At 38.6% G+C, this 14,304-nt stretch overlaps 2 protein-coding genes across 2 annotated transcripts; one reads left to right on the plus strand and one right to left on the minus strand.

Moving 5' to 3' along the window:
- Window positions 1–9: 9 nt before the first annotated feature.
- On the plus strand, window positions 10–3,268 carry LOC135482975 (uncharacterized). The gene is made up of 5 exons (XM_064763456.1): window positions 10–152; window positions 569–957; window positions 1,262–1,487; window positions 1,793–1,985; window positions 2,324–3,268. The coding sequence occupies exons 2-5, from the start codon at window positions 608–610 to the stop codon at window positions 2,653–2,655; spliced, it is 1,101 nt and encodes a 366-aa protein (XP_064619526.1). The 5' UTR covers window positions 10–152; window positions 569–607; the 3' UTR covers window positions 2,656–3,268.
- A 936-nt stretch (window positions 3,269–4,204) lies between these two features.
- LOC135482974 (two pore calcium channel protein 1-like) lies at window positions 4,205–14,213 on the minus strand. The gene is made up of 23 exons (XM_064763455.1): window positions 14,110–14,213; window positions 13,206–13,528; window positions 12,804–12,917; window positions 12,527–12,657; window positions 12,169–12,257; window positions 11,815–11,849; window positions 11,290–11,348; window positions 10,952–11,051; window positions 10,569–10,685; window positions 10,242–10,305; window positions 9,878–9,987; window positions 9,488–9,551; window positions 9,049–9,093; window positions 8,718–8,774; window positions 8,427–8,489; window positions 8,027–8,099; window positions 7,508–7,774; window positions 7,186–7,277; window positions 6,823–6,938; window positions 6,384–6,474; window positions 5,927–6,057; window positions 5,514–5,591; window positions 4,205–5,151 (listed from the first exon to the last, which is right to left on the minus strand). The coding sequence occupies exons 1-23, from the start codon at window positions 14,201–14,203 to the stop codon at window positions 4,954–4,956; spliced, it is 2,511 nt and encodes an 836-aa protein (XP_064619525.1). The 5' UTR covers window positions 14,204–14,213; the 3' UTR covers window positions 4,205–4,953.
- Window positions 14,214–14,304: the final 91 nt, after the last annotated feature.

A 14,304-nucleotide genomic window follows, 5' to 3' on the forward strand; every position in this document is an offset into this window, starting at 1 on the left:
CTTAAAAATGGCTGCGATCGATGAAAACATTCATATTTTCTTGGTTTTTTTAAATATTGCACAACTTGGGCTTATCATTACTGAACTAATTATACGAACCTATAAAGTTATACAGTGAGCAATTGGCTTAGTGCAGGAGAGGGGTCGTCTTTGTGAGTATGGGGCCATTTTCTCCAATCGAAATTTGATATAATTCATTTTGTACAGCAGTCAGCATATTCCTCTATACAGGGTGCCCCAAAAAGGCCTGGTTTTGAATGTTTTTTCTGGCCACTTTGCGTTGCTGACAATGAATGATAATGATAGGGCCAGGCGGATAGGTGAAGGTTACGTTCAACAAACAAGAATTGGTTTAGACTTTGGCAGATGAAATTGTGTGAAAAGTCTCTTTGACGTCTTAAGTCAGTTAAGACAGTACAAGTAAGTGGTTGGTGATGAGGTCTATGATGACAATATGATTAAATTGAGTGAGCGAGTAAGACGATGAGGGACCCAAGGTCAGGTGAAAAAAGAATCTCCAACCACAGGCAATATGTTTATTGTTTTCATCTTGAGTCACTTCTTGCAGGTATTGAACAGGCAAAGCACTTTTGGATCTTGCAGCAAGATGCAAAGACAATACTCAGTATTTCTAAAGCGATTATTAACGTTGAGGAAGTTATCTCTGAAGTCACGAGGGGTGCATTTTGCTTACAACAGTGAGAATAAATTCGACTCTAATACTAACAGACGCTATACTGGCAATCCGCACCACATATTATCACTGAATGCAAAGAAGGAAATGATGGCAAAGTACATGAAGATAGGAGATTATGAGATTCATCCATGGTCTATATCGGGCATCGAGTCCTCTACGGTGGTAAAGCTGACAACGCAAGGGCAAGGTGATTTCAGGATTGCTTTCGATATGGGCTACTGTGGACGAGAGATGGTACGAGCGCAGTATGTCTTCATCAGGTATGCCACTTAAATTTTATTTTCAGTATTTTTACTATTTTCTGGTTATGCCTATGGTCTTGGTGATAATTATACGAAGTTGTGGAAAAAGCCAATCCAATGAATCCTTCCCACAGGCAACTGGAGTTTCCCATGACATAGGGCATTTCAAAATGGCCATTCAGAATATTTTCGCAAACTATCTACTGAAAAGGACTGGCCACTATTTGAAGTAGCAATGAATATCGGATTTGTTTTATAGCTGCTCCTTGCAGTGTGTGTAGTCCTGGACGAAATGTACATTAATCTTGAATCATATTTTCAGCCATGGTCACATGGACCATATCAGCAGTGTGTGTCACCATGCAGCCAAGAGGTCATTGTATTCTATGAAACCTGCTACGTACTACGTCCCGCCTCACTTGGTTGAACCTCTCAAGACTATTGCTCAGCAGTTCAGTAAGATGCACTGGGATGACCGTCCCATCACTCATGCCCCTGTTTTACAAAATCTGGATGTACAGCCAATATCTCCTGGAGAGTCTGTTCAGGTACATGCCTAATGAGGATTACTCAGTGGGTCATTAAATTCTAAAGCATTATCGCTTTTAATGAGACAGAGTCAGTAGATAGCATATAAAATCATTTGAAATACAGTTTACCTGTTACAACATGTATGACCTGTGAACATCCAATGTTTCGTTACTCAGACTTTCTCATCCCTGTCAGTTCAGTGCAGGCTCAAACTGCCAGTGAATGATTCAATTTTACAATTCGCAAAGTGTGATTGAGGGGCCTTGTGTAATTCTATGAACTGAGACCTGTCCACCGCTGTTATTATTTTCTCTAATTGCAGCTTCCAAGAAATAGGGTTGTGAAACCTTTTCCAACATGCCATCGAGTGACAAGCCAGGGTTATATCATTTATCATCATGAGAAAAAGCTCAAACCTGCCTATCAAGGTTTACCATCTGAAGAGATTCAACAACTGATAAAAAGTGGAGTCGATGTGAAGGAAGTTACTGTAATTCCAGAAATAGCGTATACAGGTATGTGGCAAGTAAAGGAGGTGTCTCAAGTTGATAATCGTCCAGCACTAATCATTATCACAGAGTTCCTGCAAAGAGCTTGCTTCTTGCATGTGTGATGATATTGATAGTTGGAATCGCATACCAAACTGTATCATCATTCACAGTTTTCCCCGTACTTCCTTTCTTTGGTGACAACTTCAGTTATGATATGTTGTCACTCCAGCCTTCTGTAGACTCTCACATTCGCCCCGACATTCTCACTGATGCTTTTTTTCTTCAGGTGTCATAAGTTTTTTACCCTTCGGTCGATTCTCATATTTGCCCTGTCATTTCTAACATTTGCTTTTTTTCTTCAGGTGACACAAGTTTTGAAATTTTTGAATCGCCTCCAACTCCTGACCTATTTCTTGTCAAGCTACTGATGACAGAATCGACTTACGTCTGTGATGATGTGGATAGCAAAGGCCAGACTAGTCAGGAGAAAGCAAGAGAGCGGGGGCACATGCACATGAACGACTTCATACAAAACAAACAACTCTTCAAGAATGTTTCCGATATTATACTTATGCACTTCTCTGATAAATATTCCCTCAACTATATACGAGAGAGAGCAAAACTTTTACCGCCCTGTTTGATTAACAAAGTCCACTTAGCACTTATTGCTGCGGAGACTACTAGACAGAGTTAGTGTTTCATTTGGGATGGTTTTCTTACTTGGGGAAAACCTGGAACTTTTACTGCCGTGCTAACATTAGAAATCATCTGGTCCAACTTTTGAAGCTATGAAATATTTGGGGATGTGAACATGTACTGCATTTAATGTATTTCTTGGTGTTATCTGGGGACTGCAAATTTAAAAGGCACATGAACAGGACAAAGTAAACTCCTTCCAATGAAAAGGGTAGATATGTAATGCAAAGCTCTCTAACTACATTTTAGTAGTTGTCTTGACAATCCATTGCCTACTTGCCTACTGCTTTTCATGGGCTGTCTTGTGGTTTACTATTGCCATTGATACAGCCAAGCTTTTCAATATGATTGTGACTGATAATTGTCACAAACAAGGACAAGACCATGAAGCTCTCCTATCTCGGTATCTGTGCTGCATGCACAACATCAATCAGGATGGAATCACTCGGTGTGACTGTCCTTCAAAAACAATATGGCTGGATAACTGGTATAGGGATTGAAGTACATTGTATTGTAGCTAATTAGTGCCTTCCTGATCAAATCAAACTTGTTTGTAGAATAATTTATACGTAAGAATTCTTACATGTACTTGTTTTATTTATAATTGTTATGTATTAAATAAGACAGATATTTAGAATAAAAGAGTAGTTGTCTTGTTCTTTTATACCATTGTAACATTCGAATATTTCTCTGAACTCCATAAGGAGCATAAAGTTTTAAAAGTTTGGGTTTGCATGTATAGTCCAATATCAACCGTGGTAGAGGTGTCATCTGACTTCACACTCAACCCTGGTGTATCCTTAAAGTAGAACTCAGATGAGGTGTTCATTCAGCGACAGGAGTATTTCTGACTGTACCCATTCATAAACCTGGGTGGAGTAACCAAAGTTCGAAAAAAGACCTGCCTAAAGTCTCATGCCGACTGCGTGGTTTGAACCAGGTACTTCCTGACCCCTAACTAAGTCCAACCACAGCAGTCCCTTTGAACATGGAGGTACATGTAGCATCGAGATTTGCAATAGTGAATAAGCAGCCAGCTTCAACTTGGTAGCTTAACTGCACGACATGTATTTCCTGTCTGTTATCTCTTATCTGAAGGAGAAACCATACAACCATACAGTCCACCACTGTAGAGGATATGGGGATGGTCCATGTATCGTGATCCTTTTTTCTATTCTATTCATACTATTCCTGAAGCATTCTGGCCCCAAGCCTCAGACACTGCTATGGTCTATTAAAGTAAGGAAAGGAGAGGCAAAATACTTGAGCCTGGATCAGTCTGCTGTGGAGATTCGAATGCTTAGACGATCCTTCCTCTGTTGGAGTCCTGCTATAACTGTGCCAGTAGAATATTGATAAGAAGTAAAGAGGTTGTCTGTGGTGCTAGTTACAAGGATGCTTTTCTCCCTCCGAGTTGAGGACATTTGAAAATATGTACGGTTCGAGAACGGGTTACTCACTTTCGGAAAAAATAATCACAAATATATTTCAGTCCCATTATGGCAATTCTGTAAAGCACTTTGCAACAAGAATAACAAAGATAAGCATTTGATCACTGATACCAGCATTTTTATTGTACCTGTACAATTTCAATCTCACTTTAAATATAAAAGACATTGGAACACATTTAATAAAAGGGAAGCCATTTACACAATTGTTTTATTTAGGATTTCATTTTAACATTTTAAAAATTCCAAATTCAAGTAACACATCATTGATATGTGAATCAATTCTCAAATAATTTAAATGAAAAAGTTAATTGAAATAGAACTGAGATAGAGACACCTTCGATTTATTTTTTGGACAAATAATTCAACATCTGTATTACTGACCTGATCAATATTGTAAAATAGTGTTTAAAGGCCTGAATAACTAAGAAAAGCTGCAGTAACTGTCAATGACAAGATTAATAAAATGAACTATTCAAATATGAACTCATACAAGTGTTTTGGTACATCTTTAAAGCTCAATACCAATAAGACAGACAAATTAAATTACAATAGAGAAGACCACTACTTTTCAAAATGCAAGGATACATAGTTATAATAGGTAGTTATAAGGAAAGGATGAAGTAAAGCTTTCCATCTAATTCAAAAACAGCACATTCATGAGAGTATTTTTACAGGAAAGTAGGAACTCTCTGGGACAGCCGACACCTAAAATACACTGACTATCTAGAGTACATCTCAAAAACTCCAAATCTGTGAGCATAATGCATGAATTTCACTGCATTTCTAGCCAAATCGCCTAGGATAAACAAATTTGACGGAATGTTTGAGCTTGAACAAGCCATGTTTCACTGACTGCTCCTGCCGCCCTCACCCAGACCATCAAACAATAAAATATCCGTCGCTGGACAACTGTGGATGAGAGATCGGTCATACACCGGCGTGTCAATCATACTGTTCGGCACATTAACGATTTCCTGCATTTCATTCTCCGTTTCCTCTTCCTGCTGTTGTTGACAAGCCAGATTAAATTCTTCACACCATTCCTATAAACAGAGTGAAAGACACAACAAATTAGACTTAAATGCACAGGCCAAGTACTTTTAATCGATTTGGTTTCATTAGTGACCCACCTGTAACTAATCACATGTCCACTGTGTAGACAATTTACTGCTCTTGTCAGATAACAACACCGTGCATTCACCAAGTCGTATGGTGCAGTATGCTGCACCTGTCTTGAGGTCCCAACGTACATGTAGATATCTGGTTTGTTGATTCTATAGACAGTGAATGCAGTCCACGATTAATCATCTTATAGTTAGTACCAACACGTCCTTTCATAGTTTTGGTACCAAACATTTCAACTATTTGAAGGCAAAATATTTCTGTCAACTTCATGTGTACTCACCTTAACTTCATCACCATACATTTTGATGCTGAAGTCAAACTTGCTACGCATTCTGGATCCTCGGTAAGTCAAGCCATCCTGAAACACAAATATCATGAATTATTGTTCAGTAACACTGTCTTCATATTTAACTGCCACCTCATTAATATTCCTCGAAATACCTCCACCTCCACCACCATCCATGACCCCTGGAAATTCATGCCCACTGTAATTGAGCATACATTTCTGATGTCAGCGACCACAGCAGAAAACTGCCTTTAGCTTTACACTGTCCCTTCATAACAGCCCCATCTTGAAAGGATCACCCTTGAGAGCAGTGTGTCTTCGAAGAGCATGTCACATGATCATATCACCTGCCCCGACACGGCCCATCTTCTGCTGTCATACATAGGTCGGTCTCCAGTAAAACCTACCTGATTCTGATCATCTGCTGTTGTTGCTGGTGGTTCTTTGATCAACGATGTATGCAAGATCATGTTTTTATTATGACACATCATCACCTCTTCACTGCACAATGGCACCTCAATCTTTACATGGCTGTGGTCTGTAATCAGATGAAGATGTGCATTCAACAATAAATACATGAAAGAAATGTAAAACTAAAAAAAGAAAAGAAAATACCGAAGGGAATTTATAAAAATGTTAAGATTGGACTTTCATCCATTTGGCTCTTAGCTGTAGAGAAATAAGCCTTCCCCCGAACAGCATCTTAGTAAGAATGACTTCAAACTTTGCCAGCACTGAGAAGTATCACAACCAAAACCTCAAAAATATAATTCCATGCTCCCATTGCTCACAACATTGTAAACAATCACATTGTAAACAATCACAGCTGAGCACCAGATCGACAAGCCTCTAGTTCACTCTTACCATCCATGTCTCCCAGCTTCATCTGTCTCATATACTCCATCCTGAACATGAATGCCTCCAAGATAAATGCGACTATCACAGTCATGACAACCTACAAGTGCATAAAGAATAAGACAAGATCTGTAAATTAGCTTTTCACAAGTTATCAGTGCTTTCAAAGAAATCACTGACCAAAGCACCAAAGCACCAAAGCATCCCAGAGTCTTCCGGTTGATGTCAAGGAGCAGCTGAAGTCCATCACTGACTGTCTGTCTAATGTGAATAGGACAGTATGGCTTGGCAGTGGTTTGACCCCAAGACATCACAGTTAGGGATCTTACACTCAAAACACTACACCACCAAGCTCACAATAGTTTCATATTGGTTATCTCTTCAAATGAGATTGTTCTGATTAGAAAGAGGAAGAGCAGATGCCAAAGAAGAAGAGATAGTAGCTCACCATCATCACAATATAGAACAGCATGAAGAATATCCTACTCCACCCTGTTGCTACAGCTGCATAGCCTTCCATGATGATGAACCAGTTATTGACTACAGTCAGCTCAAACAAAGTCACTGTCAATAGTAATAAAGACATCTTTAAAATAAGTTGACCACTTACTTACTTGGTCATATTTTTCCCCAAGGGACAAAATGCCTTAGGTTTACAGCTTAAAGTGTAATTTTCTACAAATCTGGAGTTCACTCATTGACTACAGAAGAAGTGGCATTTCTAGTTTGCAGCTTTTGCATCTGAAGTGCCAAGGGCCCAAGCAAACAAGCAAATTTTGTCGCTGTGACAGACTGGAGATAATATACTTACCACCACTGTCCAACACACTTGCAAAGTTATTGAGGTAGTAATAACCCTGGGACGCGTTGGTGTATTCATAGTACATCTCAACACTGGTGTTGCTGAAAGATAAAATAACTGAGTTTTTAAAACCTGAGAGACGTTTTAGTGCAAGGAACGGGCGATGGAAGGCTTCGACAAGCACAGACAAAGCTTCTGCACTACCATCATTTAGACTTGTTTTGACTGTGCCTTGCATTAAACAGATGCTATGTATGAGATTGATCAAGCAAGCTTATTGGTTTCATCTAAAAAGAAAGGGTAGGAGTGCTTGAAATATTTAGAAACTTACACACAGCAGTTCTTCATGTCGTACCCGGAGAAAAGCTCAATTCCAATGATGCCGAAGAAATAATAGATCAGGATTATTGAGACTGCTAAACTGACCATTCGCGACATCAGGATGAAGAAAGTACCAAGGACATCGCGGAATCGCTGCTTCAGCTTGAATATCCGTAGCAGACGGAACGGACGTAGCGTAATAATGAAGTAGAAGCCTTGATCTGTTTTGGCGACGATCATACCAATGACGGCCAGAGCTGTAACTAGGAAGTCAAAGCTGGAAAAGATAGTCGAGAAGGTGAGTGCTGGTCAAGAATAACCACCTTGGTGTCCAAGGATTATTATCTTTTGAAAATTGGTCCAGGAAAAACTTCTGTCTTCAGAGTGAAGAGATATTGCAGTAACTTCGAGATGAAACGAAAGTACAAAAGCTATGTGCACCAATTTTACTTAAGTTTAGAGGGTGGCTTTGATATAAATATCTTTGAAATTACAGTTTTCTTCATCTTCATGTCACATCTTGACTTACATGTTCCAACCTGAGGTGAAATATTTCCATGGTCCCAAACCCAGTATTTTGAGGACTGCTTCCAAGCTGTACACTGGAAGCAGAATTTTACAAAATATCAAAGCTAAAAGTGCTGGTTTTTCAATTTGGAAGGAAGGAAATGCCCAGACTGCAGGCCTTTGTTTTTTTGTAATGAGTACAAAGGATGGTAATCCAGGAATATATCCATTTAAAAACTTAACAAAAAGCTTAAAACTCAACTCGTTCTTATCCTTTTTTATCTGTTTTCAATGTGGTATACTTCTAAACAATTATTCATATCAAGAACTCCTTAGGGAAACAGTTAAAAATATCCATCAGACTGGTACTGATGAACACTAACAAGTACCAAGTGAAAAAGACATTCCTTCAAAATACTTACAGCAGAGAAACAGTATAGCATACCATGTGAACGTGTAGTCTGCCATTGTTATCTCAGGAAAATCTAAAAAGCATAAGAAATCATCACTCAATCAATGCACTGCATAATTCAACTGACATTTGAAGTTCATACACTGAACATCGGCATGTAAGAATTGAGGGAAGAACTGAGACTCCGACTTTTGATAGATTTCATTGTGTTTGACCAGCCAACTATCAGATCAAATCAAAACCTAAAGATGTGAGGATAGCCCTAGATATCAATGAAAGTTAGCAACGCATCTGCACTCACCTGATATCTCAACGGTTTCCCACAAATGACAAGCAAAGTTGATTCCAATTATAATATCTGTAAAAAATAAGTTAGATTTGTTAATTTCAAGGGAAATGTACAAACAAATGACATGACTTAGTGATCAAAGATCGGACAGGACTTGCATGCTGGCAGCGTTTAAATACACAATTGACAACAGAATCCAAGATTCATCTACAAGTGGTACTATTAGATGATATCAAAACTAACCCTTTGGTTTTGTAAATATATTCATTTCTTGAGATTTGTGACAAAATTGGAAATATTTCCAAGTTTAGGATCTCTAAAACAACCCGAAATATGCACTTACAGATAAGAACGTCAAATGCCTTTCGTGTCACCAACCAATAAATTGCTGAAAACAAAAGAAGAGTATCACGTTAGGAATGAAATCAGATGTTTGCCTAATGATTTGATGCATTGTGTTGCATATGAATTTAATTGAATTTTAGTCTGAAATAGATATGAGAGTATTATAAACGGCAGTCCCTATACATGTAGAAACCGTGGGGCCGTTAATTCTAGCTAAGGTCACAATCACAATCAATACTAGTTTGTTGTCAAAATATTGGAAAACAGAATTTCTCTAGGAGTGACAATCATCTGCGTGGAACCTCATGATATTCTGTTTGACAGCGCGTTGTCTCCAGAACTTCCACAGACTCCAAAGAAAGAAGAAACACTTTATAGTAATGACTGAACTTTCAAATGCTTGCTGGCCTGAGACACCTTAAGATTTCAAGACTTACCATAGAAAACCCTATTAAATGGAAAGTAGAAGTGGGACGACCAAACTTCATTTGTCTTTTTCGGCTGAAAATTGAATGAGTTGTAATGTAACTCCCCTCCTGCAATATCACTGCATGCTGATTATACACAGTACTGGTACATTTAACTGTGCACATTTCCTGCATGTGATGGGGACATGATGTGCTATGCACTTCACCGCAGTGAAAGGATCAACAATTCTAACAGTAAACACATCACCGTGCTGCATTATCATCAAGTAAGGGGCACTCTAAAACATCCTATTCTGTCTTGACTTAACTCCACTACCCAGGTAAATTTCACAACAATCAGCAATGTTGCTGATTGTACTTAGTTAAAGACTGAAATTCCTACCATATCTAAATACTCACAGACCAATTCAAACCACACACTTCATAGATTTGATAAAATTCCTCTAGTGTGAGCAAACCACTATTGCTTTTGTTAATTGACTTGAAGACAAGGTAAACATCCCGACGACCTGAAACAGAGGATGACTGAAGGATGCAAACCTTTGGCATTTAACCATTTTAAGTGTTAATGACTTCGATGTAGCTTGTTGAAAAAACCAACCTGATACCGTATTCCAACTTGAGTTTTAAAGTACACTGACTTCTGAGTATCAAGATGCGGAAAATTATGAAAAAAATCTCGCATGATTCTCTAACGAGCCGGAGACCACAATCAGGAAACAAGACCATGATGAAATGAGTCAGAGTACACTCATGTACCTACTTTTGGCAGCTCTGTAATACTTCATCAGTCCCATGAAGTGTTTAAGTGTAATTTCATTTTGGTTCTGAAATCAGAAATAAGACAGAATGTGAGAACTAAACAAATGACAACTGATCTAAAACGAAATAACTGGTTTTACATGAATCAGTCAATCAACTCAAGTCTTTATTGTTCTCGCTAGGCTTATGGGTGGTCAAGAAACTTTTTCATAGGGAAAGCAATTTTCAATTGTAAAACATGATACCTCATTCATGAGTTATAGATTTCTTTTTACAATATTACAACAAACAGCACTTCTCTGCTTACGGATTACAAAAGTATTGTTACCTGTTTACTGACTAGTAGCCTAAAGGCATGCCGACAGGCAAGCCTCTGATGTAGAAATAGTTTTTTTAATTTGTTCTTCTCCGTCCTTGTAAAAATATCATACACAACAGCAAGTAACTGAAAAGCAAAAAATTCTATTCTTAGTGAAACCTTGTCAAAATTTTAAAGAATGTGCATATATGTATTACAAGCACACTATGCAAGCTAGTATGTGTGTTAGCTAGATAGTTGCTTCTTTTTGGTGTAGGTGACACACAATCAGACATCTTTTAAAACTGTCTTGTCTCTTCAGCAAAATCAAAGGGAAACTGGAGTTGCCACTGGTTCTGATATAACCCACTTCATAAATGAACGAGTTTTTCCTGAAAGAATATGAAACTCACCAAATTCATCAGGAAGTATAACTCCACAGACAGATAGACAACGAAGAAAATTGCAGAGGCTTTGTTGTTTGCATATGCTGGCATCATCACATCTGGATAGCTGAAATTGAAACATGAACATAGCTGAACCTCTCAAAAAATGAAATACAACGATTTGGAAGGCCAGGTACTAAGTGTACAGCTTTCTTATCACTTTGGTATCACCCTCTTATGCACATGGGTACAATCGATAATCACTCACAGATATTTGGTACAACAGAATCTTGTCATAATTGAAAATCATCATTTTACTAGCCAATACCTGAGCTAACGGCAAATGATTTGCATTGAATACCTACTTAGCGGTGGTAACCAGCACAAACAGACTAACAAAGCTGTCCTGGATTGTACTGAAGTACTGAAATATGAAATATACAATGAAATTACAGACACATAAATTTATAATTGATGTGAATTATTTTAGCAATAATGCAACTTCATATTGTGGATTTTTCAAAATTTCATCAGTTAGCTGCAACTGCCCAGTAGACGCACTGATAAACTATTCCAAAAAGCAAAAGGTGACCTAATTATCATTATACTTATAGATACTGGAAGTGGGTTACCTCATTGAATCAATCACACTGATATGCTGCTCTGAAAAAATCTATGGCCTACATTTATTTAATAGCAGACACATTCTACATTCTTCAGTGATGAACAATATCTATCTACACTCTATCAATGTCTATCATATACGGAGTCAACTTGGGTCTTACTGATAAGATGTTCTAGCCAGAAAATTTAATAAGCTGGTTAAATTCCAGATGTGCCTGGAAGGTGTTGTCAATGTATGATGCTAGAATAAGACAAACTTCACTTACTGTGTCTCCAGGGACTCGACTAAAGATATAAAACCCTGAAATAGCGAGAACTTATTTTATCTATCTCTTTCAGGAAGTTCCTCAAGGTATCCCTTTACAATTTCAAAATGTGACAATCTTCCAACAAGTAAAATTGTCCTTTGTAAGGCCATGTAAGGCCAGTTTCCACGACAACCGTGAATTTGAAAAACAATGTGGCTTTCAAAGACTTTTAGATTAACTTTGATGTAAGCTATTGGCAGGGCACTGAGCCTTTGAAAGACTCAAAACCGCCATGGTACAATGTGTATCACAGCAGTTGTGAGTGACACCACTACTGACCAAATGGTCCATCTTCAGATCGGTTCAACATACCTAATATGGAGAAGATGAGCATGAAGAAGAGAAGTAGCACCAACATATCTAGGATGGGAAGAAGAGACTGGATCAGCTGTCGCACAAATCTGAAACAAAGGTACTTGCTACATTAGTAGTGGAAATAGTTTCGAATTCTGAGACTGTGCTATCATTTCTGGCATGCAAACAGATTTACAGACTCATTTTAACTAAGAAGGGCTCTAGCCTGATATAATTTGTATGTCAAAATGTCAGTTCCAAACAGACTTCTATACACCGGAGGTGAGACTTGCAGTGTTGTATTATGTAACAAGTAACTTACAGTTTAAAAGGAATCAATCATGAGTACCCAGTAGATGGAGATTTTGAAACTCACCGTCTAACTCCACGACAGAAGTATGAGTCGAGAAGAAAGATAGGCCTGAGAGCACGGGTCACACGGAAGTGGTTCGTCTGACGGGCCAACACAACAAGGGCTTCAACAAGCATGATTATGAGCACTGAAACCTGGAGAAAAAGGATACAATTAGAGATTGAATGTTCTTGTTACAAGATGTTTCCAGAGACATATATCAGATTTAATTCCACCGAAGTTCTCGATATTCTTTGGCAATTAAGGATCAGAAAAGGGCCTCAGGATATTTCAATCATACCTTGATCATTGTCCTGACATGCTTCACAAACGTCCTGAATCCAAGCCATCGCAACTTTAGCACCAATTCTATACTAACAATGAGCAGCCCAAAAATCTCCAGTGAGGAATGCACCTAGGTAAGTGGAGTAAAGGAAGACATTAAAAATGGAGAGATGAACACAGTTGATGTGTGTGGATGAACTTTAAAAAATTTGTTCCAGCCCCTTGGATAGATACCTAAGATAAGCCCTATCAATAGAGAAATAATACCTTTTTTTTGTCCGTACAAATAATGACAAGATCTCTCATTTCCATTTTAGATGGAACCCAATGGTTTTTGTGACTCTTTTGATTACATGTTCTACTATTTTTTATCAATACATCTTCTTATGTCTGCAAAAATTACATCAACTCAACTCACAGCAACGGGCACAGTGAAAACTGCAGGCTTTTCAAATAGGGCCAGACATAATAGCATCACTGCAGCAATGAAGTCCATGGCATAGAAGATTTTATTGTGTGCTATGAAATACGCTGGAAGAGCATTCTGATTCTTGGGATGGGTATTAAACTTGTCATTATCCTGGCCTTCTTGAAGGAATATCGCTGCCTCCTGGTAGTTGTTCTCCCATTGGACCCTTCTCTGTGCGTCTCTGATGTGTTGATCAAGCTCTGCTTGGCTGTAGATGTTTGCCGTCTCTTCTGCGAAGTGTCCAAAAACATTAGCAACATCAAACACAGAATCTGTAAAATAAAAAGGATCAACAATGAATAGGATGAAGAAGTACAGATAAAATTAGTGCTTCGCCTTCGGGCATGGGCTTGGTTTAGTTACGAAGATATAAAACGAGTATCGCCATTCGACTCGTGCCACCTCTCTTCATGATGAGATGAAACCTCCAATCCTCTCCAACTTCTCCCAGCTTTTCGCCCAGGGGCTGCCTCACGCCCTGTTGCATTCGCCATTTTTGCCAACGAGGGAATGTCAGCAAGTATCAAAGTTCAATGTTCACTGTATTGTGAAAAGGGGCGTGGCACAAGTGTCACTGCTGGCATGAATGATGATGCACGGAGTCGGAGAGTGTGGTGGTGGGTGCAAGATTCTGTTCTGGTCAAGAAATATCTTTGAATAGATCTCCTACTTTTAGTGTGTTCTCTTCTCTTTATAGGTTATTGTATGAAAATCTGAAAAAAAATTCATGTTTGGTTATATGACTGCAGTGCCTTTGCCTTGGCTTTAGTTTCTCGTATCGCAGGCCTTCTCGTATACTGTACTTGACCCCGTTTTGGGGGTAACTGAACTTTCGTCTATTGCCACTACTCACTGAGTTGTGCACGGTCTGTCCGTACTTGTTGATCGTCCATCGAGGCACTGGACAAGTCATTATTTATAATGTTTTCAGTGTCTTCACTTGCCATGATCCACAGTTTGTTTTGGTTTATTGCAAATTAATCATTCATCAAATCAGCTCCGCTTTACCAGGGTGATCCCGCAAGCACTTGCAATGCACTGCCGGAAA

The sequence above is a fragment of the Lineus longissimus genome, chromosome 2 (assembly GCF_910592395.1).
Source record: "Lineus longissimus chromosome 2, tnLinLong1.2, whole genome shotgun sequence".
In the NCBI taxonomy this organism is placed as follows: domain Eukaryota; kingdom Metazoa; phylum Nemertea; class Pilidiophora; order Heteronemertea; family Lineidae; genus Lineus; species Lineus longissimus.